The 26,992-nt window shown below is 41.9% G+C and overlaps 1 protein-coding gene across 4 annotated transcripts in view; it reads right to left on the reverse strand.

Moving 5' to 3' along the window:
- The window catches only part of LOC146376004 (uncharacterized), a 298,615-nt gene continuing 271,623 nt past the window's right edge, over positions 1–26,992 (reverse strand). The window contains exons 8-14 of one of the 4 annotated variants that reach the window (XM_084946556.1): positions 18,106–18,143; positions 12,309–12,429; positions 9,966–10,075; positions 9,564–9,612; positions 5,252–5,382; positions 2,382–2,792; positions 1–2,276 (exon numbers count right to left, since the gene is read on the reverse strand). In XM_084946556.1, coding sequence (XP_084802682.1) covers positions 2,034–2,276; positions 2,382–2,792; positions 5,252–5,382; positions 9,564–9,612; positions 9,966–10,075; positions 12,309–12,429; positions 18,106–18,143 — 1,103 coding nt within the window. In that variant the 3' untranslated portion in view covers positions 1–2,033. Of the gene's footprint in view, positions 2,277–2,381; positions 2,793–5,251; positions 8,014–9,563; positions 9,613–9,965; positions 10,079–12,308; positions 12,430–18,105; positions 18,144–26,992 lie in introns of those variants that run through there. The other 3 variants (XM_084946555.1, XM_084946557.1, XM_084946558.1) reach the window with 3 other exon arrangements.

Consider the following 26,992-nt stretch of genomic DNA (forward strand, 5'->3'; position numbering starts at 1 on the left):
GAAAAGTAAGTGCTTTTATTACAGCTCATCACTCATGTAATTTCTGGCAGCATTTGTGATTACAGATCAAGTGATTGACTAACTACACATTCGGCGGCTGAGTTATGAACCGGGTGCCTACCATTCCAGCCCCAGCAGATTCTCAGTGTCAGCTGTAACTCATCTTCTCCCAGGGTGCTAAATCAAAGAGCACACCACAGCTGGAAGAGTTAAATAATAACTTGAGCTTTATTGTAAATCTGCCAAAAATTAAACCTGCACCAACGTCATCCTGGCCCTGATGTTGTACTGCGTGGGGTGAAGAGGCTGGATGGAGGGGATCAATAGAGGCCCTGATGGAGGTATTGATGGATGACAGGTGAAGTGGGTGTGTACGTGTGCGCGTGCGCGCATGCGTGTGTATAAGGGGTGGGATTGAATCACCCCGGGGTTAGGTAGAGAGCACCGGTCAGGGTGTTTAATCGACAGGTCTCACCTTGAATCGATTGGCAGGAGTCTCGCAGGGCAAAGACGTGATACACACACAATCAGCACTAACTCACACCAAAACAAACCGTAGGGAGTGGAAGAGAGACGTGGGTGGATGTCTCAATGCCATCAGTGCTGCCTTCCTGCAAGTAGTTGCTGGGCTTGTTACTTGGAAACAAATTTAAGACTCAATTTAAAGGCACTTTTTAAATTTTACTTGTCAGTCTCGAATATTACCATTCCTTTACATACCTTTGCCTGGGTGCACCAAATTTGCAGTGGTATAGTAAATGTATTAAGCATTTTTTCAAAGAAATAATGAACTTATTTCTTTGAAAAAAATAATGAAAATTTGTCTAATTTTCCAGTAAAAGCCAAATACTATACAATTTCTTGTTACAACATTTCTCAAAATATTTTTATTGAGTGATTGTGGATACAGTTTACGGAAAAAAAAAAAATAGAATTGAATACAAAACTTCTCATGTTAGAACATAGGTAAAGAAAAAACAAACAAACAAAAAAATTAACAAAAAAAAACGCAACCCAGGAGCGGCAATTAAAACTAACAAACCCTTTCCTTACAAACAATTTCTTGTTACAACATAAATCACAACTTACAATAACTGAATATAACTAAAAAAAAAAAAAGCCAACTTGTTACACGACAGACAGGTGTTTTTAAAGGTGGATGATAAAAGTTTTGCACTAAGCATTTAGTTAAAGAGCCAGTTTGCATACCACAATAATAAAGGACACACTGACAGACATGAAACAAGACAACAAAGACAAAGAGCAAGCTCACATTATCTGTGTAACAAATCAATTTCCTCAAACTGAAAAGAGCCACAGTGGCAAACACATGTGACTCATACTGAAGAGACGGACAGCCATGAAAATGCCTCACCGTGAAAATGTCTTACAAGAGGCCAAGATCCGAGAAGGCGTTATGTCTTTAATAAACAACATACTGTAAGCATTAAAATGAATGTGGCGCAGTGTGTAGGGTAAGAAACAACAACCCTCAACCTTCTCAAGTTCTGTTGAAATGATGTGATTCAAGGTCTCAGCATTTTCTACACACGACTTTGACTGTAGGGCATTAGACCAAAGTCTAATGCCTTTAAATAAGGTCAAATTTCAGGAGTGTTGTTGACTGAGATGGCTTATCGGAGGAACGTACTTGCCAAATCAGAATGTGTGATCACAGGGGTAAATTGGACTCTGTTAATGCTCATCTGGACTCTGTTTTGGAGAGCTCCTCCAGAGCAGAAGGTTGTTTTTGCAAGCAAAAATATTTAGCTTTACATCCATTATCAAGTAGATAACAGAGAGCACAATTCCATAGCCAGTGATTTTTTTGTGTGGCTTTTGGTTAAGAAATATACATGTTTAGGATAACAAAAAAAAAGCTGCATACATATTCACTTGGTTCACTGGTGGGCAGAAGTAGACCTTTGAATTCTTGGAGGAGTGCCAAAGGAAAAAGCTCGTTTTCTGCTTGCGGAGCACTTTTTAAATGGCTTAGATGAAGGAGGAGTTTGAGAAAGAGAGGTTTCAACCTGCTATCTCAAATGGGAGGAAGGGAATGTGTGAACTTGCTGTCCAGAGCTAGAGATTGAAGAAGATCTGTAAATGGAAGACTTAAGGCCACTGTGTGGTCCCGTTCTTGGATGGTGACAAGAGGTTACAAATTGAGTTCCAGGACATTTCACAGGAGGTCTGGGTGCAGGCCTGAGCTCGGGGCTCTGCAAAATGCTGCTGTCGCCTTCAGATTTTTGGACTGATTTGGTCAGATATGATCTTCTCTGAAAAGATAAAGATTTATGAAAATATAAGTACAATATATTGTGACAAACTGGAAAAACTGGAGTTGTAGTTTTGTTTGTGATGACTACATAAAAAACTCTCACCTTTTGAGCCCCAGATGAAATTCTGCTTTGAGCTTGTTGTCCCTTTGATAGCTGGGGGAGAGTGCCAGCAGTGGGCCTGCATTGCTTGCCGTCTGACCTAGGTAAAAGATGCAGTGTAGTGAAGACTACATGAAGACTGCCTTGACTATTTCTGCACGTTCTGCTCCTTGGCTCAAACCGCACTGCTGTCTGACAACCCTCTGTATCATCCCCCTGCTTGGATTTGATTGATGAGTGGCCACTTCCTGTCCCATCCGTTTCTGTTGCAGACATTGCCTCATCTGTGTATGGTTTTTGTTCATGTCTTTCTTTTTCCTCTGCACTTTCACTTTCTTCATCTGTCTCTTGCTCCTCAAAGCCTTCTGGACTTTCCGAACCTTGAACCAGTTTGTGTTTGACATGTCTGGAACCCTGTCAGGTGAATACACACAATCTTTTAAGTTGTTTCTACTATGATATGGGTAGTAATATTGTACAGTCAGTTTCATTGTAGAGTAAACTTATAGGAAACAGAGAATTTCAGCAATAGACATCAATATTTATCTTTGTCATATAACATGTATTGCAGTCAACAATGTGCTCATTTATGAACACTTGTCTGAGTCACTTAAAAAAAATATAGACTAACACCTTGTGTTCTGTCAATTCATCCAAATCTTCCAGACTTGCTGAAACTTAGTGTTGTGCACATTTCTGGGAAGCCAGTGTAATGTTCTTCATGTTTGGCAGTAATGTATGCATTACTATGGCATTACTAATGTGGTTACTTTATTGTTTTTTGTCATTCTGCTATAATGGACTACATTTTAAAATTCAGCAATCACATTACAGTCACTAATCCCTTTATTATTTTGACAATTTAAGTTTCAGCTTTCTCTTTCTGTACTGAGAGACCCTGGAGCACATCTGTGCCAGTGCTGCAGTACCTCTGCCCAGTAAAAGATCATCACTGCCAGGAACACTTCCCGCCCTGACATAAAACTGGGAGGGGAAAGCTGATTCAGGAAAGCAAATTAAGTTTCTAGAAATGCCTGTTAAAACAACACTGAGGCCAAACATGGTGGATTGGACAAACTGTATCTAATCCCTTTAAAACAAAGAGATATTTGGCAATGTTAAATATTTAGCTGATGTGTGTATGTGCATGTGCATGCCTTAGATGTGTATATATGGAGGTGAGAGAATGTCCCTGGAAAGGTTGCCTTCATCAGTGCGCAGTGTAATTTTAATTGGCTTTATTAGAGGGCTTAAATCTAATACCATCTCTGTGCCCTGCCTAAGGCTTTGAGTGTGTGTTTGTGTGTGTGCACCTCTTTTTTTGATGTTTATGCCTCAACAAATTTCTTACAGAACATTTACAGAGTAACATACATGAGTAGATGGACTAAAACAGCTCTATCAGACGGTGAAAAAATACAGTTACATTCCCTCCTCTAAATGAGCCTGATGCAGCGTATTTCTCCAGTCTGAGAGTAGAGCCCCAGTCAACAGGCAAATACAGCATTTAGAGGTTCAAGTTCATTGAAATAGCTGCACTGTAGCTCCAGATGTAATGATACAGACTTAAGGCAAGAGAAAGCAGCATGGAACTGCTCATTTGACCCCATTTAAAAACTTGATACCAATTAGAGAGTTCTGGGTGTAAATAATTTAGGAGATCTCTCTCACTGAACACACACAAATAATGTTATGTGCATGCACACATATATGCACATGGATGTGCATTGGCTCTGAAACACACTAAACTACGAATATATGCACACTCCTGTGCACGCACACACATGTACGTGCGTAAAGATTCCGCTGTGCTCTGGAAACAGACTTCTTAATGAAGCCTTCCCGAAGTGAAAGTAGAGCAGAAATACATACTGGCCCATTTCTGCCTTCAGTACACCCTCCTCGCCTCTCTCTCTCTCTCCCTCGCTCTCCCTCTCCCTCTCCCTCACCTTCTCCACATCATTTGTTTTATGCATGTTTCATTGTCTTTCTCTTTTGTCTCAATGAGTTAAATCACAACCCCTAATTTATGGCTACAGGCAAAGACACTTCTACAAACAAACTGGCTGATGAGAGGGGATGACTGAAAACATACGCGCTGAGCGGTGTGTGTAAATCTTAAAATGTCTGTTACTGTCTTTTTATCTGTGGTTATTTACATAAGAAATGACAGCATGTGTAAAAGAATGACTGCGATGCAAAATGAAAAAGGCTGCGCGCTCGAGGAGAGGGGAAGTGAGCAAGGGGGGTGAGAGAGAGTAAATCCAGTGACACTGAGTGGGGAGCACTCAGGTGTGGTGAGAGGATTATACAAAACCCTGAGTATGAATGACAGTAAACACCTGAATGACAGAGAGACGGGGAGGGGTGGAGGTGTGTGTGTGTGTGTGTGTGTGTGTGTGTGTGTGTGTGTGTGTGTGTGTGTGTGTGGGTTTGCGTGACAGTTTAGTGGCCTTCACTGATATTCTGAGAGGTAAGTGAATATATATTTACTCTGATGTTTTCACAACTGTGCTGCTTACTTAAGTAAAACTTGTTCTATTGTATCCATAGTATATACATTATGTCTCTCCCCCTCTCTCTCTCTCTCTCCATATATATATATCATAAACTACTGATATGTTCATTTACACCATGCATAAAGAAACTGAAACTATTAAATGCAAAGCAGATTTGAGCAGCAAATGATGGACGGACGATGAGGATGTCAACAAGGCAGGCAGGGAGTGTAGAAGAGAAAGATATCACTCAGGAAAAATCCACGGCAAGAGATAGGGAGCTGTTGGGTTAGCGAGTCAGTTAGATTTAGCTTTACAGTATGTAAGTCAATAAAAAGGCTGTAGTGCAAGAAAGAAGAGATATGTTTATCTTACCTGTGCCGTGTTTTCTTTCTCTGTGTGTTCTATTGGTGAGGGTTTTCTGACAAGGTCTCTGAAGTGAGGAAGGTCTCTGAAGTGAGTTTGAGTTTCTGGGTGAGCACACTGTCTGTTCTTCTTTCTGCTCTCTGAAGCACAAACACACCTCTCAGCAATTTCAATATATGTTATAATACCTTTTTATGTTCTAAAACTGCATGTGTATGTTCTGTAGTCATCATATAGAGAAGCTGGGCGTCAGTTTCTAATTCTGTGCTGCTAATTGAGGTGTCAAACTTTAGAGCCCCAGTGATTTTTTTTTGTTAACCTGAATAGTTAAGTTGGAGGAAACAATTCTTTTTTCTACAAGCCATTAGCAGGAGTGCCACAGCACACTCAGCTCCTGTTGTGGAAAGCTCAAATGTGTTTTTAACCTCTGGCTCGGGGTTAAATTCAGAAGACAGCAATGCATGTTGATTCCTGGATCTCCTCTTAGTGAAATCCCTCACCTCTAGAGCTATATCACTGTACAGCGCTGACTCTACATGAAGCGTGACCCCGTTTCCCCCACGGCGACCCCCTCCTTCCCTTCACGGTGTTGGAAGATAGAGGAGCACAGGGAAAGGCATGCCAAGGCAGTAGACACTTTTAAGCAAAGATTAAAGGTTTTTCTTTTTAATCAGTCATTTGGCAGCAATGTTAGCATTTCACCCTGGTGCTGCTAAGGATCAATTTTTAATGCTGCTGTACACAGAGCAGACAGGGTGATTGGCAAGAGAGAAGCTATTTACAAAGGATCTATTTACAAATTTTCCATAGAAATATGCAGAGGGCACAATTGACATCTCTTACAGAATTTTAAATAAGCTCTTCTTTTTTTTTACTTCGTCACAAGGCGCGACCCCTTAGCGCCTGATCATCACTTCAGTGTGCGTGCGTGCATGTGTGCGTGAGTTTGTGCATGTGGGTGCACAGACTCACAAGTGCCTCGCATATAAGAATAATAAAGCAACATAACTCTCTCCCTTGTGTTGCATTATCTTCATTTCTCCATCGTATGCTGCCAGGGGCTGGGTAACTAGGTCAATCAACCCTGGTGTAAACACATCACAACAATCCACCAAGAACATGCTAATGACAATGACTGCTTTTTAATTTATATCTCTCAGTCTCTCACTCTTCAGTTTCACTAATACTACTTGACGGATTTCAGCTTAATATTGAATCCAGGTAAGCAAAAATTTTGTTAAATAGGAGGTAGTTATCTACTATACCTACTGGGCTTAAATATAAAAAATATCACTTCATGTTAAGAAAGGCTTCTTTGCGGAGGATTCACAACAAATCAACTTCAACCTGCAGTAAGTGTCAGGCTGTGTTTAATGGTGGCAGGTGTACAGGACAGAAGTGAGTCTTACACAAAATACAGCAAGCAAGTAACATCTTCAGAACTACACAAGTTCATCTCTGTGCAGACCCGAAACCAGTGCCCTCCATGCATCCATCTTTAAGTCTACCCATGAATCAATCCATATATTCATCCATCCATCCATTCATTATGCAACCGCCTATTCATTCCTTATCCAACCATCCATTCATTCATGCAGTCAAACAGCCTTCGAGCCAACCAACCCACACACCATTGATCCAATGATTGACCCTGCATTGGGTAGATCAATACTCTCTTAAATGGCATCGTTGTAAGTGCTTAGGCACAATGGCAAGGCATTGTTTGTGTAGTTAATTTCCAAGGTAGCAAGGCCGTGCAGGGCTCTACCCCAAGTCAACTCTCTTTTATTCTCCACTTACACGATAACGTCAAAGCAAAGAAAGGGGGCACTGAAAAAGATATTGAGCAGAAAGCATCCTGTACACATGCAACAAAAGGGGCAGTGTTCCATGCAAAACTACTTGTAATGACCCAAGACTATTAGATGCTCCAGATAAAGATGCCTGTGGGTACAGCAGGTTTACAGACACATTACTGTACTGTCACACATGCAACTAGACAGGCAAGAGTAATAGCAAACATTCAAACATTTATAGATGAAAGAAATCATGATGCACATCACTGTAATGAGGTGCAGGCTGAAGGTAAAGTTAAACGGAACCATGACACATTTCACCTCGACACTGATATTATACTACACCGTTGATTTAATAATAATAAAAAAGAATTACCATACATATCACTAGTAAAGGTATTACCTAAACAATATTAACCTGAAGTAGCAGTAGTAGTAGTAGTACAGACTCACATCCTGTATATCATTGTGCAGCCTAATGTGGCTTGGTGTGCATACAGAAACTGTGATGGGTTAGAGCTGGGGCCGGGTCTTGGCATTAAATGAGTGGGACTCTGACAAGTCTTGGAGTTCTGTCACTGCAGTTCACAGGTCTTGTTAGCCAAGGTGTCGGCAGGGGTGGAAATAGCTGTGTGTGAGTGTATCTGTGTGTGTGTGTGAGCTGAACATTAGACAGCACTCCTACCTCCACCTCCTCACCTGACACCAGCAATAAAACTAAACAGGCCAAGGTGCTATGCTGTGTGCATGTGTGCGTGCGTGTGTGCGCGAGTGTGTAACTGCGTGTATGGATGTGCACATGGGAAAAGGGGGCATGTGTGCTGCAGGGTTGTTGTTGTTGCTGTCACCAATTTGCCGGGGCCTCCAGACGGGAGTAGGAGCAAGGTGACGGAGCTGTGGCTTGATAAACACAGAAGCCCTGCTTCGATTTTCCATCCAGTCCACTTTGGAAACACATGGCTCTTCTTGGGCGCTCTTGGCCCAGGGAAGAAGAGAGTCGCAGTGGGGGGGGGGGCAGCAGGAGGAGAGAAGAGGGAGAGCCACAAGAGAGACACAGTGATGGGCATGTAGTGAAGGAAAATAGCAGTCAGAAAGAAGGCAGAGAGAGGAAGTGATGGAGGGGAGGTAATGTATGTGGTACAGCTAGGAAGAAGGTAGACAGAGGTGACAGGCCTGGTGGAATCAGCTCAGGTGTGCAGAGGGAGAAAAAGAAAGATTAAGAAAGGAGAGGGGAGGAGGGGAGTGATGTGAGAAATTTGAGTGAACCTCTAAACGTCTTACACTCTCAAAAAGATAGACACATACAGTCAACCGTCTCTTCACAGTGTGCTTCTTTCAATCTTTCACTCTTTCGGTCCCTCCATCTCTTTCTCTTTTGCCTGAAAAAAAACTTTGCAGTGTTCCGCTTTTCAAATGACATCAGAAGTTTAAAGACCAGCTCCAGCTGGAGGCGCAGAGGAGTGTCAGTGAGGGAGGTGGGGCACCGAGCTCCCCTCTGCCCCCCTAGAGAGTTAAGGAGATCACATTTTAACCCCCTCCAAACCCCACCCTGCTGCTCCTCTCCTCCATGCCTTAACACCAACATAAGAGGACAAGTGTGGGCTCTAAGCACCAGTGATCAAACACGAGCGGCTGCTGGGTACGCTAGGCTCAGGACTGTTGGCCTAATAGGATTGGAAGCCCCCAGGTGAGCCAAAGGACACCTCCAATCAGTGTGATTAGCCAAAGGCTGCTATAGCACCGACTGATGTACAGTACTAAAAAGGATCACATTGGTTGTGAAGAATGCAAGCAAGTAATGGAGTGTAGTGTCATGGTTGAATGTGCATGTCAAAGTGTTAGGCTGGAATGGCAGAGTTTAAAACTGCATGTAGTTTTAATGTGTCAGAACGATCTCGAGGTTTTGACTGTTTGCTAATCATTATTAAGTTCACAGAAGCGTATAATGTGCAGAGCTGAATAATAATCTTGGCTTTCTGGCTATGTGTAAAAAACAGAGTAGGCTGTGCATCTAGGCACATGGCCTTAATACAAGACTGCTCAAGCACAGGCACACATAAATGTGGATTTCTATGAGAAAAGTCTCACCATCCACACGTTTACTAACACATACATGAACGGACAAGCACACGTGCAACATGCCCAGATACGCACTCACAGACAGGCTTTTATAAACTCATCAAATCCAAAAAACAATTACCAGAGACTGAGCTCATCACTGACTAAGCAAAAGTCATTCAGCGTGTAAAACACACAATATAATTAGCACACATCAAGCTGCTGGGTCCTACTGTGCATTAATGATGCTTCCCTCTGAAGTGAATTATGGTTCGATGAGTGAGAAAGTGAGTGAGGAGGGGCTTCGAGGAGGAACAAGACATCATTTGGAGAAAAGGATGAGGAAACCAGTGCGGAGAGGAAATACCTGAGGTTGACTGGTTTATCTTTAGTGACGCAGTCTAACTGCCCCAAGATCAATTAAACGGAGAGACATGAATCTTTGGGAATGATGACGGGTTACTCACTTGTGGTGAGAGCCATGATGTGCCATGCACCACAGGCAACACTGATCACCTGCGAAAAAAAATCGAATGTTTTTAAATTTTAAAGTAGTGCGAAAATTCCAAAGACATAGCTTAGCTTTGACGTTTTTCCCCAAAAATTACCTGATGTTGTAAATTTGAATAAAAGGATAAGACGGTGAGAAATGAGACTCACAAAGATGCCTAAGACCTTTGCTACATATTTTCATACTTAATATAGCATTGATCTACAGCTCTTTGTGCAAGATGAGGTCATAATGTAAGACTGCAGGAAGTGTAACTTCTAAATCAATGGAAAGCAATGCAGTGTGGACTTACCTTTTAAGAACTTACAAATATCCAGATAAAAATAATTTCTCTGAAAACCTTGAGGCACAAACGCACCTTTCGGCCAGCTAGTGGAAAAGGCTGGGGGGTCCAGAGCCCTTTGGGGCCTGCATGATATGTGACCCGGGAAACACAGGGGATCTGACCCCAGAGAAGCAGATCTCCACCTGCTAAAGATAGCAAAAAAGAGGCAAAAGTTCTGAAGATAGACCAGAACACATGCAATTTCATGGTGCCACAAGAGAAATAAAATATGAAAAATGAAATGACCTTACAGACTTTTTGTTTCTCATTCTAACTAGTGTATTAGCAGCTCCTAAACATCAGTCCCTGATCACATTTTGTACCACATGCACACGTGCACATGAGCTCAACTTTCTTCCCTCACCACTGAATGGAGAGAACACATTCTCAGTTGGCACCTATTGAAAAAAACGTATACATAATATGTGCTCACCTACTGCAAACACTCCAGCATCCACTCATACTAACTCAGTCTGGCTTTTTAAACCCACCACTAATAAATTTATATTTACTGCCTGCATTGAGGACTTTTAAATTATGGCGTACAATAAACCTGGCACACACATCTCAAAAGCTCTTTCAGGGGATGTTAAAGCAATATAGTAAGCAATTTTCCAAAGTGGATTACAAATTTCACATCCAGGTTTTATTGCACATTACGATAACTTAACCACATCTAAATGTTCCGCATAAATGGGAAATATGTGCTGCTTAATATGCTATTTTTCATTTTTTAAGAAGCGCTTTGCAAACCCTGCCAAGCGAGGGAGCCTGCTGGTTTGTGTGGTGGGGGAGTCAATAATCTTTATGAGGTGGATTTTAATTACAAGGAGATAACTGAGTATCCTCCTCACGGCAAGCCTCCATCAATCTCTATTCTGCATCAAGCTGTACATAGCCTTGGCACACACGCACACAGGCACGCACGCACGCACGCACACACACGCTCGCATGCACACACATGCAGACGCAGATACCCTTTCAGACATGATTGATCAATCAGTCAATCAATCAGTAATGTATTATTTTCATCTCAGTGAAGCAAACCTTATAAAAGCATATGAGACAGGCATTTCTGGATGGCATTTTACAACAGATGCAGCACTAACACATACATGTACATACACACAAAATACAAACACGCAGACACGTTTACCGAGACTCTGGCAGAGTAATCCAGCTAAAAAAGGTTAAGGCTGATGTTATCCGTACGAACGACAGTCTGTGAAAGGTCAGATCAATCATGTGCTAAGCATGTCTCGTAAGCAATCCATAAAGCACTTGTTTTAAATAATAACATTTTATAGATCACTTAAAGACATAACTGTACCACAGGCAGGTATGGCCTCATGTGCCAAATGGTCTTCAGAGAGCCAAGAATTCAAATGGAACAAACTTAATATATGGCGAGTGCAGCTCATTTAATGATCCGGTGGCATTTCTAGTGAAACCGTGCACGCAGTGCCAGCAAACGTCTCCGTTCAACAATAGGCAATTCTTTTCTCTGAATGTTGCAGCATAGCAGTAGCATGTAAATGTGCCTTTCACTTGAAACAATTACACTGCCTTTTCTCTTTATGCAGAAGATGTTACGTTGGCCATGTAACCGCTTTAATTCCAGCTGAAGAAGAAGCAGTTGCCTGACACTTTGCAGTGGTGTAAATGTAAAAGCGAGCACATGATCCCCAGCAGCGGCATGTCAGAAAATAACGAATAAGAGATGAGTTAAGAAATGATCTAGCGCTACCTGTTTTCAAACTTAGCAAAGAGTTTCAGCTTTTCAGGAATTACAGTAAAGACGACCAGGCCAGAGGGAAAGATGACATGCAAAGATGGTGTGCCTCCTTATCTCTCAGTTGCTATGGCGGCAGTCTGAGATCTGAGTGGGGTAGTTTAGGGATAACTACTTGAATAACAAATCAATTCATTTTGTATATCACCTAACGGAAGAAGCTGAAACCGGGTGCAGTGCTGTGCAGTTTCATTTGGCTTAAGAGATATTGAGAGCTAATGAGGTTGAATTTGTGCTCCGAGTGATGTCATTTGAGGACACTGAATCCTTGTTGTGTTAATTAAAACTCAACGAAATAATGTAGATGAAAAATTTGCATGGCTCAAAGCCACAGTGAGGGGTACTACTGGGAAAATAAGGGTTTCAAGTTAATAAGTGGTTTTTATATATTACGTAGAGTGAATACAACTTTTAGGACTTCTTAATCACAATGAGAGATATTTGCAGTGACAATTAGACATTGAGGGTTTTAGTTAAGTAATGTTATTTAATTGGACTTAATGCTTTCAGGCCAAAATAATACAGCCGCAGGAAAGATAGGATCAAACAGTGGTCTTCTATTGCATTTTGGATGTCTGGCTCACCTGTGACAGCTGCACTGTAGCTGTCCCCAGCTCGTATCTGCGAGACCTCAGAAAGCTGTGAAGAGTTGAGAAGGCTAGGAGTCGATACGTGCATTCTGTCCTCTCCGAGTCCAAGCTGTCCCTGCAAGTAAAATAGCGATACAGTGTAAGTTACAGAAGTAGAATAAACATTAAAACAAAAGCCATTTCACTGCTTACAGATAGGATGTGTCACTATTTAACTATTCCTATAATTTTACCATTTTGCAGGCAGCAGTAAGTCTATCTTTCATCTGTTAAATCATGCTGCCCTGCCATTGCAAAAATGAAAAGATGGTTGTTATATTTGTCAAAGAGGACTTGTAGATCACCTGCTGAGTATCATGAGCGCATTCCTGTAAAGCACTGTTATAATATCTGCTGTGTACTGCATAAATGAGATGGGCAACAGGCAATTCATCTTGGTTCAAATCGCTGTCTCTAAGGAGGAAGCACTATTTAAAAAAAAGCACACAGCATTTTTTTCATCATTCATAAGTCTACTTCTTTTTATGTTTCATTTACCACCCCTATCCAGCACAGAGCCTTAATAGCCATAGCATCTCCCACAGTACAAAAGAAGGCTTTGCTCCTAATTTACATCTTTCTGTTTGTTACACATTGTGAGGGTGTTCAGTTTGACTCCTGTCAGTTGCCCTGCTCCTCTCCGCTCCTGCAGAGATAAAGGCTTTCTGCACTGTGCACATCGGCATGCCCTGGCATATGTCTGAAAGTGAGCACAATATGTATGGGTTACTTTTGAGTCTATGTGTGCGCCATGCAGTAATCGGAGTCTTTAATTGGTTATTCATATGCGCACTACTGTGAGGATTTGTAGATGCGTGGCAGCATATGTTCCTGCTGTGAGTGTGTGCATCTAAGTATTTAAGGTGTGAATGTCATTGTGTTTCCATCAGAGTGTGCCTGTGAAAGCTTACTTGCATTTAGGTGCACTAAGTGAACACATGTGTCCGTACCTGAGTCTGTGCATGTGTTTGTGCTTCTGCATGTGTTTGTACTTGTTTAAGTGTATTTTTGTGTGTCTGAGTGAATGAGCACTGTCAGGTGCTGCTCCATGCTGTGCCAGCTGCATCTGGAGCCATCTGTGTTGGGGCGCAGTGGGAGGGGAACGGATGACTTTAATGTACTTGAACCCCAGACAGACCTTTCCCAGACAGTCGTCAGTATGAAACCAAGACAACTGGGCCCAGTCAAGCTGAACTGGCTGATCTGGATGGTGAGCAGGAGACAGATGCTTTGGTTACACTGTAACACCCCGGTCAGACTCACTAGGGAACCTTTGGCAGTCAGATACACACAAACACTACAATGTGTTTGTTTCAATAATAGAATAACACTGCTCTATATCGGAGAACACTCTCACCTCATTTTAGATGTCAGCCAACTTTCTACAGTACAATCCAGGTTTATTGTGTTTATTGCAAACATGCATGTATATGAAGTTGACAAAATCACAAGATTTAATTTATACTTCATTTGAGTTATCGGTTTAATGAACAAATTCAACTCCTTTCACAGTAATTAGAGCACATGCTATTGTGTTTCTTATGTTTATCAGAGAATTCAGCTCATATTGCTGCTTTAGAATTTATGTAGCTACAACTGGAGAACATGCTGCAGGACTTGTTTCCCTGTGTTTTTCACTTAATAAGTACAAAGACATTGTAGAACAAATTAGGTACAGGACATATGGCATGAAAGAAAAGAAGTTAGCCACACTGGCCTATAGACCAGTTGGTGACCCTCTGGCAACCTCTGCTACCTATGGCAAAAATGTGTCTTCTGCAAGAAAAATGATGCACTAAAAAAAGAAAACCTTGTGATTGCTTTGATCACTAGCAAATTGCTGTAGTTACCCACAGTTTGCATGGAAGATGCCATCTCATCTGCAAACACTCATTAATTAACCTCTAAGTGAAAGTGTAACTCAAAAAAGTTACACAGTAAAAGCATTTCCTGCTGAAACCAACACGTTTCAATGGTGCAACTTTGAATTTAGTTTTAGACAACCAACTGTCTCCATTAATGGTTTGCATGGGACTCACACGGTTTCACAACCACTTAGTGAGCACTTGATGAGTGTTTGTAGACTTGTCATTGTCTTCATGCAAAACACAGGTGACACTGGTAATTTGCTAATGGCAAAAGCAATCAAAAGACGTTTTTAATTGTGACTGCAAAAATGCATAAAATGTACAACTATTTTTGTGACATTTGTGCATTCTTGGGCTTTGGTTGTCAGGGTATTACAGCACCCACTTGTTCTGAATTCTCTATCATACAAGAAAAATAAAGACATATCCATTCAAAATGACAACCACAGTCAACACTTTACCCACAAAACTAAAAACAACACAGTATGTCAACACATAATGCGCCACCACAAAGACAACACAGAGGCCTTGTAATGATCTTGCAGCAACAATATGACTAGTGAAGCACAAAATCAATTAATGCAGCAGTAGAATCAATAGGTGTCTCTCAGCCTGTATGTCCTGCAGTTAATTAATAAACAAAAAGGACATTAAGCAGTAGAGCATCAGAGTGTGGCAACGACTATCATCAGTCACAATGTGTGTACTGATGGCATTAGCAGGAAGGGAAAAGAAAAACATAGACAGATATAAATATGAGCATGGTGAAAATACCAAACACACCCACAGGCAAAGATGCTTACACTATGTACACGTACATTTGAGGGAATGAGAATACATAAATGCACACTACACAAGCATGCATGAACACACACTAATGCACAAACAAACTCCCGCATAGTCACTTTCACACACTTCCGTGCAGGGAAGGACCTGCAGATCTATAGAATGAAAAAGGTTCAGTTTACAGCTGAATCCCAAACTGCATTAGCATCAATTTGGAATAGGCCCAAGGTTCGATGAGGCCTGAACTGTGTTGGAACAAGGCCCAGGGCTTCTACCACCATAAGGATGGCTTGTTTATTATTTACTATGTTGGATGAGTCACCCTCATTACAATATATAAAGGATTACAGTCGACAGGCTAAATAGCCACACTGATCTGGAGCTATACATTACTTTTCTGTTGTAATTCTCAATTTTGCCCAATTAAAAACAATTCTTTAAAGGATTTTTAAAGTTTTTAAAATCATTGGTAATAATGTTCTGTAATTTGCAACTCATCTCATTCTCATCTCCTCTCGTTTGGTGCCTGCACGTTAAGAGGGTTGTTTCCCTACACCGTTAAGGTTGGGGAATGGGTGTTAGCGCTCATGTGTTGAATGAGAGTTCAGAGTATTCAACCTTCCTGGAGTTCCTAGGCATGATGCTGGAAGGTGGCCCAGTCCAGCACTACACTGCCCTAGAGGATGTAGGGAATAACAGTGACCTGGGGGCCTGTGACTGGGAGGAATGGCCTGCTCAATCTAAACCTGAGGGGCATTTTGTTGTTGGGCTTGTTAACCACAGTTTATCCATTACAAACACCATGTTAGGGCAAAAGGGTATTCCTAAATGCACTTGGCACAAGAACGCCCTAGGTCAGAGGTAGGTGATCGATTTTGTAACTGTATCATCAGATCTATAGTCATATGTCTTGGACACTTGGGCGAAGGGAGGAACTGAGCTGTTAACTGCTCCCCACCTGGTGAGGTTGGATCAGGTGGTCCAGTAGGATGCTGGACAACCCTAATGTACCAAAATGCATAATGAGGGTGTGCTCGTCAGGCAGAGGAGCTTTTCAACGCTCCTGCAGAACAGCAGTCCAAGAAAGCTTGGGGACACTGAATCAGAGTGGACCACGTTCTGTGCCTCCACTGCACAGAGACGGGGGCTGCAGGATGGTTGGTGTCCGTCATGACGGCAACCCCTGAACCAGATGGTGTACACTGGAGGTGACGGCAGCCATCAAGCTGTAGAAAGACTCTTACAAGGCCTGATTAGGTTGTTGAACTTAAGGAATTAAGTCATTTGACCCTGCTATTGCACAATTGATATCAGGAAACAGCACAAGGCTTTAAAATGTAGATTTTCTGTATTTTCCTGCATTAGGGTCATGAAATAAGTTACACTGGGTTCGGTTGTTATTTATTTAATCCAAAGAATGGGGTGTATGTCAAAGCAATGGTTTCTTCCACAAAATGAATGATATATCAATTTTAGCTCTCTACTTGCCTTGACGCTTATTTGCTACCACCGTTATTCTGTTAGCAGATTGATTCTGGCTGTGGCACCTGCTCTCTGACATCATTCAAATTCCTTCTCACCTCAATCATGTGATACCAAGCAGGCCGTCTGTCTTTTAGTTTCAATAGGAGGAAAACAATGAGATTTCTATCTGTAATACTATTACTACCCTTAAAAGGGTTATAGCTGTCTGGGTTTACCTTGGTAAGGCAAGAGAACTTTATTAAGTTTAAGACCTTTTGTTTTTTTGTTTTTTTGTTTTTTTCTGCTTCTACTGATACATAAGAGCCTTTAAGCCCCAGAGAGAAGATATCAGCCTACTAAAGAAAAAAAGTTTAAGATGTCCCCTCATTTCACTTCTTCCTGTGCAAAAAAACAAAGTGTTATCTCTCAGAAGGTGGAACCTTTCTGATTTTTTTTAATGTGTTGACGGGAGTGGTTTTGGTGTGGCACTATGCGGCTGATTACAGGGGGAGACTTAATCAGGTGGTGCAGTCTGTCGGGGGCCCCAGGGGCCGAGAGTGTGCTACATCCTGTCAGACTACACAGAGAAACAATCAATCATCAGAATGGCTCCAAGACAGAAGAGAGAAGAGGAAGATAGAAGAGATGCAAGAAGAGCAGGGAAAAATGGAAGGGAAAGAAGCAGTAGAGGATGAGTGAGGGAGGACACTCGACGAGAGAAAGAACATCATGGAGGAAAGACAAACACTGTGTCCTTGCAGAGACTAACTTAAACTTATAAAGACATTACAATACATTACAATGAAAACCCAATGAGTCTAGTTAGACTAGGAGCCATCCTGCAATGTAAGAACGTAGTGCAGAAGCCAGGCACACGTCAAAGCTCATAAGAACTGATGTCTAACATTTTTATTGCGCCGCCTCTCTAACCTTCACCTACATGTTTGTTTCACTGTCCTGGCAAAGCCTCATCCTGTCACATTGTAAACACGATCGCATTTTGGCCATGGTTTCAAACAACCCCACAGATAAACACCAGAGCCAAGAGGAAAAAGAACAAGTGAGAGATGGGAAGAGAGAGATTGAGGTAGGCCTAGGTTTTATACTCTGTGGGCTTTGTCTGAGGGCTGTGTAATGATGCAGCTCTTTAAAGAACATCTTAAATAAAAGGCCAGAACAATCCTTAGTGACAGGTGGGATTTTTTCTCTAAAAGAGGAATAGGACGGGGCCAGCTAACACACGTACACACATGCACATACTTTTGGCTATGCACATTTGAAGGGGCATGCTCATATATAAACATCAGAGGGTCCCATAAAGAGGATTTCCTGTTCTGCCTATGTGAAGCAGAGGAGTCGAAATGGACAAACAGCAGAGCCTATAAAGGTGATTTATAGAATTTAAATAGATGTGCATTCTTGGCACACCATAAAGGATATTAAGTGCTCAAAGGGAGCGCTTGGAGACAGATTCCCTTAAAATGTTTTAATCTACAATTTTCTCCAATTATCTCAAAACAGGACACAGTTAAAATGACACAAAGAGAACATATGATGTGAACAAAAAAGCCCGGAGTCCAGTTCTAAGTCTGCCAATCCCGACAGGGCCAAAAGTGGAAAAATGTTTGGCTTACCTCTTGCCCCATCCCCCAGGAGAAGACATTCCCACCATCTGAAAAAAACCAAGTGAGAGAGAGAGAAAGACAGCGTGAGGAAGAGAGAACACAGTAAACCAAACAGTCCACAACAACTGAAGCGAGGCAACAAATATAGAAAACTGAGGTTAAAATAGAAAAGAAAAAGATAAAAGAAAAAAAAAAAAAACGAAGGGAAAGAAGGGAAATGCGCAGCTGACAAAAGTGGCTCAAGTATCATACATCAAGCACTTGTTACCTCTCCCGGTGCTTGTGATTGCACATGACTGCAAACAAGTCAGTGATAAAAATCTGAAGAAAGATGAGACCGATCGGGCTGGCTTTAAAGATCATCAATCACAGCCCTGTAAGCTCAGATATTATTAGTTCAAGTAAAGCTGCACTCTTCCATTTTATGGACATCATAAAAGACTTTGGGGGTGGGGGTATATAGAGGTGGAGTGTTGGAGATCCCCCAGTGTTTTAACTAGGACTGGGATGAATGTGTTTGGAAAAGCAGACCGGATGGATGGACAGCTCTAATGTAGTAACGTTAACTGAATCACTCACTCTGGACTGGGTTCCCCAGGGGAAGGAATGCAGGATGGGAGTGTAAGGCCAATTACAATATGTTAGACTTAGTGAAAGTGTATAATAATAAAAATAATAATAATAATCACAATAATAATAATATGATAATGATAAACAACATGCATGTTTGCACAGCATCATTTGTGAATATGTTTTATGAACTTTTTAGCATTTATAGTGTAAGTGGGAAATTATACACACACACATACACACACACACACACACACACATACACACACACACACACACACACACACACACACACACACACACACACACACACACACACACCAACATTTAGGCGTACACAACAGGGCACATAGGTCTTTCAGAGATTTCAAAGAACAAGGATCCTACAAATGTGTGGGTTCCTCCAACAGTCTGAAAACTGTCAATTCTAAACTGCAAAAAGTGTGAATGCGAGCACAAAGGGTTGTCTGTCTCTCTGTGTTAGCCCTGCAATAGACTGGTGACCTGTCCAGGGCGTGTCCTGCTATTAGCCCCATGACAGCAGGCATAAGCTCCAGTTATACCCCCATGACCCTGAATTGGTTAAGCGTAAGAAAATGGATGGATGGATACATCACAGATTAGACATGAGGTCAAATAAATCAGAATCACGATGGGAACAACAGGTGCACACTCTGTGCTCAGTCTTCATACCGAATGAGACACACTACGAATTTTCTGACAGATACAGTCCCAATTAAACTGGTAGAAATATCAAGACACAGGAGCCTTGCTCTGGTTTGGCATGATTTTCTTAAAACTCAGAGATAATTTTTTTCTTTTCAAAGAAAAAAACAGATATTATTTCTAAATAGTGCATGCATTTGTATGTAATTCTTTTAGATTAATGTAAAAACAACCGTAATGCTGCTTTAGCACCTGCCGACACCTGTTGAGGCTGCACCATGTTCTCTGAGCCTTTCTCTAAAATACTACAACAGATCTAAAAGGACACTACTAATTCTGGGAACAATACAAATATCTCACAGAAATCTTGTGCTCACGCTGATCAAATGTATTAATATTTTCTAATAAAATGTTACACAATCCATGCTCCTGCCCTCCAAACAATCTCTCTGTTTTGTATTGCACATATTCCTCAAAACTTTTTTCTTTCCAACCCCCCTCCACTCTCTCTCTCTCTGTGCCTGCCACTGAGGACATAAAGGCTAGTGTGAAGTCCATCACTGCCTGGTGAATAGCTGCCCTTTGTGCCTCAGAACTCAATTCAGACGCTGAAAGGACTGCAGCCCTGCACCTCTGTGTGCTGGATGATTTAAAAGAGTGTGCATGTCCACGGTCTGCCTGAAAGCCTTCTGTTAGGTTAAACATACCAGGTTCAGTGTTCCAGATTCTAAGTTTACTACACTTGTTGAATACCTTATCTGAATACAATCAGTTCTGATACAACACTTGTCTTAAGCCAGTGTAAGTTTCAAGGAAACACAATTTTAACATAGCCAAAGAAATATCCTCTGCAGTTACTTCCAGCTCGTGGTAACAGTGTTTTAGGAGGTTGCCTGGTATTAAAGAATTTATCCTACCATTTCAACAACCATAACTTTCCTGTTGTTTTTGGCACAATTGGAGAGCGCATCAACAACACACCGACCTCTCTCCCCATCTTTCCTTCTGCGCTCACATAGACCTTCGTTCGGCTTGTTAGGCCTGACACTGGCACCCTGGTGAACAAAAGGACTGCACGGCTTAGGGCTGCCCTGGAATGTCAGCGGGTTCACATTTCACATGCAGATGCATGACCCCAGAGCCCTTTAGTGGGAAGGTGCGCTTTAACCTCTCAGAGAAGCAGAAGGAGGGGAGAAGGGGAGTAAAGGGGCACCTTAGGGGGAATATGGGTTGGGGGAAGGGTAGGAAATAAGAATGTCTGAGTTTGCACTGCTTGCATCTGCTCCGAGTGCCTATCTTCCCTCTCTCTTTCCCAAAACACTCCCGCACAATGTTAAACTCCGCTGATATACCTTATAGAATATTATAATTGTTGATATTCTGAAAACTTGTCAGTGCCGTCTCCTTTCTGCGTGATCTGTGATGCGCCCCCTCTTCTTCCCCTACTTTGGAATACATGAAAGCATTACATTTTTAAATGCATACTTAAGATTTCTCCCCAAATAATTGAAAAAGCACAATGGGAGGGGTTATGTAAGGCAAAAGTACTGTGAGCTCCGCAAAAGAAACCAAAGCTACTGTCATCTGCTCTCTGTAGGCCCAGGCAGGCACAGTTTCAACTCAAGGGCTTCGCACTTCTTTAACTTGTTCTCCTTCCCTCGCTGCTCTCCCTATCCTAACTCTCTCTACGCCTGTTTGCCTCTCCTTCTCTTCTTAGCTCTCAGTAGTGAAAACTTCAAAGACAACGAGATCTTCTGCAAAAGCATAAAAACTTCAAGCATAGATGTTTGTTTTGACCCTGAGCCCCTTGCTGTAACCCCCCATCCCCCCATCCCACCCTTACTACTTGCAAGTCCTGCAAAATACATGAGGATTAAATCTGGATTTTTTTTTCTCACTCAAATGCAACTCTCATTCTTCCATGTGATACTTATGTGTAAGTTTTACACAAAGCAAATCTGCCGTATGTCACTGCAACTACAACAGTGACCTCACAAAACTGATGGGAGAAAATGAAGTTTCTTGTGAGGAAAGAGCATCAGTTTTTGAAATGTGTTGCAAGTTATACACTTAACAATGAAAAAACGAGAAAAAAAATCAACACCACCCAAAAGTATAAAAATGCACAAAGTGAACACAAACATGCATTTATGCTTCCACTCTGCTGTTGTGTGACTTCTGTAGTTGTCTGGGTTGAGAATTTAAGTTATTTCTTGAGAAGTACCAAAGGGTCATATCTGTCAGCAGGTTGTTGCCCCTAATCAGATTTGTCATAGCAGTTCAATGTAAAAATATAGTAAAGTGCTCACTATAATACCAGACATTACCTTACATGACACTGAATAAAAATAAAAAGAGACCACTCAAGTTTTTAGCATTCTCTCATCATATTGCAGATGAATTACGCTCGGTTCGGTACAATGTGGTTGACCTTGGAAGGCATGCTGAAGTATAAAGCATGCTATTCACAGGCATCACTTATTGTGCACTCGGCTTTAACTGAGAGTACTGTGTTCAGTGCAGTGACAGTGTTAAAAGAAACACGTGCACACATGCACAAACACACAAAACACATAAATGTAGCCTTTAAAATGCCTTAAAAATGTTGTTAAACAAACAGCAAAACCACTGGCTTCACCAGCTGACTTCTGTCGATGACTTTACTTACTGGAGTCCGAGATTTTGCTCTGTGAAGAGACGAATCTATATTGAAGACAAAGTGCTCAATTTTTAATTTGCACACTCTACACCGAATATATGAGAGACTAAGTGTGCGCTCTGTGCTTAGCAGCTCTGCCCTCTAATAGTTGAGACATCTATAGCATCCACAGCAAGGCCAGGGGAGCAAGGGAGCAATCCATAGGCCTGCGTAGCCATGGCAACTAAACAAGGAATAGGCTAGATGTCAGGCGAGCATGGCTAAATTACCCATTAGAGAAAGCAGGAAGGGGAGAGAGGGAATACTGGTCAGGGCACAAGAGGCTAATGGGGAGATAAGATGGCCAACATATATACCACACACGTGCGCACAGACATACACGCACACAAAAGTGCACACAGTCACACGGAAACAAACAATGGGAAAACAGACCTAGGCTGTCACATGAAGATGCCACTTATAAAAACATTCTCAAATAATAAATTCAAGTAAAAGTACATAAACTTTCACAGCGTTCACATGCAGTAATGCACTCATAAACCTATGCAGGTATACATATACTAAAAGTATGTGTGCGCACACAAACATACATGCACACACTAGCATACAAAGGGCACACAGGGAAGACAAAATGGTTTTAATAAAGACGCCCTCTTGGAGAGGTTGCTGGTGAATGTGAGGGAGATGTATTTATAGGAATCCTCCTGTGAGATCCTCTGTGCCGGGATTCACATCTTTGCATGAGAAAGCAAGAGAAAGGGAAACAGAAAGAATGAGACAGAGATGTTGTGTTATTACCTGTTTCTTCATCCTAATCCTTGATGCATGGCCTATGCCTTGAGTCTATACTGCTGAATAAAACAATAAAGAACAAATGGGTCTAAGCATCTGCACCTTTGGAGGTGTGAAAAGGTAAAAGGGATATTGGCCTAACGGTTCGTTCCTACTACGCGCTTACATGCAACTGTGCACACACCTATATGTATCCAAACAAGCGCAAGCACTTAAAGTGTGCATATGTAAGAATATGGGAGCTTATTTGTGAGCAAATGGTCTGTGAACTCACACGCACAGACACACACAAACATGATACCGGTTACACACTCGTACACAGCTAAACGCACACACTGACACACAACCCCTCTACACACAGAGTCAGGCAGGCAGGCTCCTCCTGATTTTAATGCTGCACATTCATTTGCATGCGCCATAATTAGCGTCAGGCACACAGAGGCTGGTCCTGGGGGAGCCCTGTGATAACCGCTTCCTCTTCTATTAGGGCTCTCATTCCAAGAGTGTCAGACATTGCACATCTTCATTGTGGGGCCTGCAGCACATGGGCTCAGTGGAAACTCTGCCGCCGTAGCTACTGCTGGAACATTTAGGAGAAGACGATGGTTTCAGGGGCTAGAGGAAAGGTTGCAGTGGATGCTGGACTTGGTGTAGGATGTGTAAAGAGTGTAAAGAAAAGAAAGGAATGAAGTGATAAGTTCGTAAAACAAAGGGGAAGAGGGAACGAGAGACAAAGAGAGGTAGTAAAGCGGTTACACATTGTGCAGCAGACAGACAAGCTGGACAGAGGTAATGAATGCAGTTATTAAATTGTTTCAGCTGCAAAGAGGTCTATTCTTATGCCATTATAAAGGGAACAATTTATCCCCACTGATCGGCCCTGTCTCCTTTCTCCTCGCTCACTTTGATCTGCCAGCATATTGCCTTGATGTGTCCTATTCAATAGCGAATCTGGGGCAATTTTAATGCTTTTGTACCTCGCCACCGCTCCACTTCTCCCTCCCTGTTTAAAAATAGCTGTTAATTATAAGTGCAGTTTAAATGTCTCTAGTGACCCAGAAATGCAGGTTGGAGTGAGAAGAAGGGATTGAGAATCTCCAAGTTTAAAAAGAGCGAGACTCGATTTCTTCCCCTCTTTATCATGCTTTCTTCAATCTCCCTTTTTTTCCTCACACCCCCCTACCACTTCTTTGTCTTCTCCATTCACCTCCCCTCCGATTCTACTTCACCATCTCTTTAGTGTTCCTCCACATTTTCTTTTTCTCCATCTCTCGCTCTCTCTGTCTCCTCTGTGGTGTTTCTTCGGCTCGGCGGGAGTGAGCAGGGCTGGAGGATAGGGGATTCAGTTCTTTTTCTCCAACACACGAGAGAACTGCAGCGAGACATCGGAGACCATGGCTGTGAAACCGCTTCAGTCTGCAGATTGTATGTGCGTCACGCAGAGTCTTTGTATCTCTCTCCCCAACTTCTTCCTCTCATGCAGCCGCAGGAGTGGGATGTTGAAAGGAAAGGCATGTGAAGGTGCGCTAGGTAGCACAGTACGAGGCACAGGCACAGAGTATACCTGTGGGGAAGAGAAGGGGCTGTGCGGGGACCTGAGGTGTGCACCTGGGGGGGTGCAGTGTTATAAATAAGGCATTAGCCTCTTGAAGGGAACAGAGATGTGAGGGGCTGTCTCGGTAGCTCTCTTTTTCCCACTAACTCTAACTAACAGTTAACCCGAAGGCATGTACATGTACTCCTTTCATCGCAAAGGAGGTACGGTAAAAAATAATGTCTCTAAGAGGTAAACTCTGGGACTCTGTCATGTCAAAGTCTGGACATTTGTTTTTTAAACTTAGGAGAGGTCAGGTATAAACTTGTCACAAGTTTGAAGTAACTGTCGTCACTGACTGCCTCACACCCTTCTGTTTTTTTGGTAAAAAAAAGATGACCAACATTCAAGAGTGTGAAGAAAAAGAAGTTACTCTCTCTGCTGGTGTACAGGTAGGCTTCATCTCATCTAATCAGAAGTATAATGATAAATAAAGTATCACAAATAAAAAATAAAAAACAACACCTTGAGAACACCTTTCAGCACCCACCTTTCTAATGCAACTGTAGAACATGAACAAATCATTTCCAAAGCGCTTTCTGTGCAGTGCATGGGGCGATGCCGCTAAATGTGTCGAATTCAAAGCCACGTGCAAGGACAAGGTTTATGTGTTGATCCTTTTCACTCCAGCGCCGTGAACGCCGTTTTAAGTTTCATGGTCGAACGCTATGTTCTTTTCAACAATATCCCACACAGTTGTGACCTTACATAGAGCTGTGTTTGCTGATCTGTTTGCCTACAGCTCAGCAAAGCGAGGTAGACGTATGACTTCAACCCTTACAGTGTAAGAGCAGGTTAGTGATTAATAAGTAAATCAAATTAAGTCGGCAGCAAAACAAATTAGCTCGTCAAAATTTTGCTCTTTTTGAGGATTAGTCTAGCGAATGAGACAATGCACGTGGGGTTCAGATCTTTTTTTATTTATAGTTTGACTGATTGTTGAGATTGATGATTGTTTTCACACAAGTCCTTTAAAAAAACAAAAAGAGAAACAAAACAACACAAACAGACAAAAAAAGACATGAAACTGATTAGCAGCACTTGGGGAGAGAGCCGCAGAATAATAACAATACTGAGAAAGTTGCTCTAAGCCAATTCTGCCTTGCAATAATCTTATCTGTGCTCTTTTCTTACCATTCTCAAATACTACAAGCCAAATGACTTGAAATTCTGCATAGTATTCTTTAATTGAGAAAAGTGATTAAGTGATTTTTATCTCTTCTGTATCAGTTGCTAATAGTAAAAGCACTAGAAAAGCTAAGGTCGCCATCTTATTGTACTTTCAGACTGCTTCAATCTTGGCTTATCTGCAGTGATACTCATATTTCTGCAGGAGGACATTTGCTGACCTCAGCAGCATATTGTAACTTCTGGCTCTAACTAAAAATTAACATGACCTCTGTCTGTCTTCGCTGGCTATTGAGGCAATGATTTACACTGTCTCAACCAGTGTGTATGGCTTTGCCTGACAATAGAAATATGTACAGGAGATGACTGAGCAGTGCTGAAACAAGGACCCTGTGTGGGTCCACTCACTCAAAGCAGGCAAGCACTTGATAGATAAATGAAAACAATGTATTGGTTTGTCCACAGCCGTGGCAGAAATGACAACTTGTTAATACTGTCCTTGCTAAGGAAGGCATGACTGTAAATAAAATGTTATCTAGCAGCAGTGGGAGAAGCATCTTTAAACACCAGCAGTGCCCGAGGAAACCGCAGCTAATGAAAGTGGCGCTTACACTCACTTCAAATCATTGTGGAAAATAGAGAAAACAATGATGCTGACGCTGTAATATGTAAGCGTTGTAAAATTCTCTCAAAAGTTTTGCTTCTCACCATACAGATATGTCGTCTTATTTTTCAAAATGACATGTAATAATAAACCAACCCAGAGTTTTTGATATTCTAAGACTATCCACAGCCCATGAAGTTAACATGAACATGTTTACCTTGCAAAGCACAAGGGCATGGGTGGAAGGGTGACAGGGGAACCCAGGTATAGCCAACTTTTGTTATCAATCAATCCATCCATCCGTCCATCCGTCCATCCATCCATCCTCTTAACCACCTCACACTTCAAGGTGTGTTCTGGCTTTGAGACTGGAGCCTATCCCAGCTTGAACACCCAGAATAATAAATAAATGTAAACAAAGAAGAAAGAAAATTCATCAGATGAGTAAGGAAGACAGTATAGAGATGGGAATAAAAGATGTGAGCTAATGACCTTGATAAGACCAGGGACACAAAGAGCCTGAGGACAAGACTTGATGTGTTGGCGTGACAGCAGTGTAGTAGTGCTGGTGACAAGAGGAGATGAGGAGCCTGCACTTCTTGGCTGGTGTTACACATTAGCATTGTTGTTTGCCAGGGGGCATCAAGGGTGACTGTGTGTTTGTGTGTGTTTATGCGCACAGAGCGAAGTAGGAAGACATCCCAGCCGAGGCCTTGCATGGTGACAGAGGCTGATACTAATCTAATGAGATAAGAAACATATGCAAATGAACCTGGCCACAGTTCACACTAATCAGCTTAACACCCCGATAGATATAAGCTATCTGTCGCATCGTGTGCACACACACGCAGGCTCTCAGAAGTTAAAACAATCACTGAGAGGA

Source organism: Perissodus microlepis, chromosome 12 (assembly GCF_051167445.1).
Source record: "Perissodus microlepis isolate ML-2025 ecotype Zambia chromosome 12, ASM5116744v1, whole genome shotgun sequence".
Classification (NCBI taxonomy): Eukaryota; Metazoa; Chordata; class Actinopteri; order Cichliformes; family Cichlidae; genus Perissodus; species Perissodus microlepis.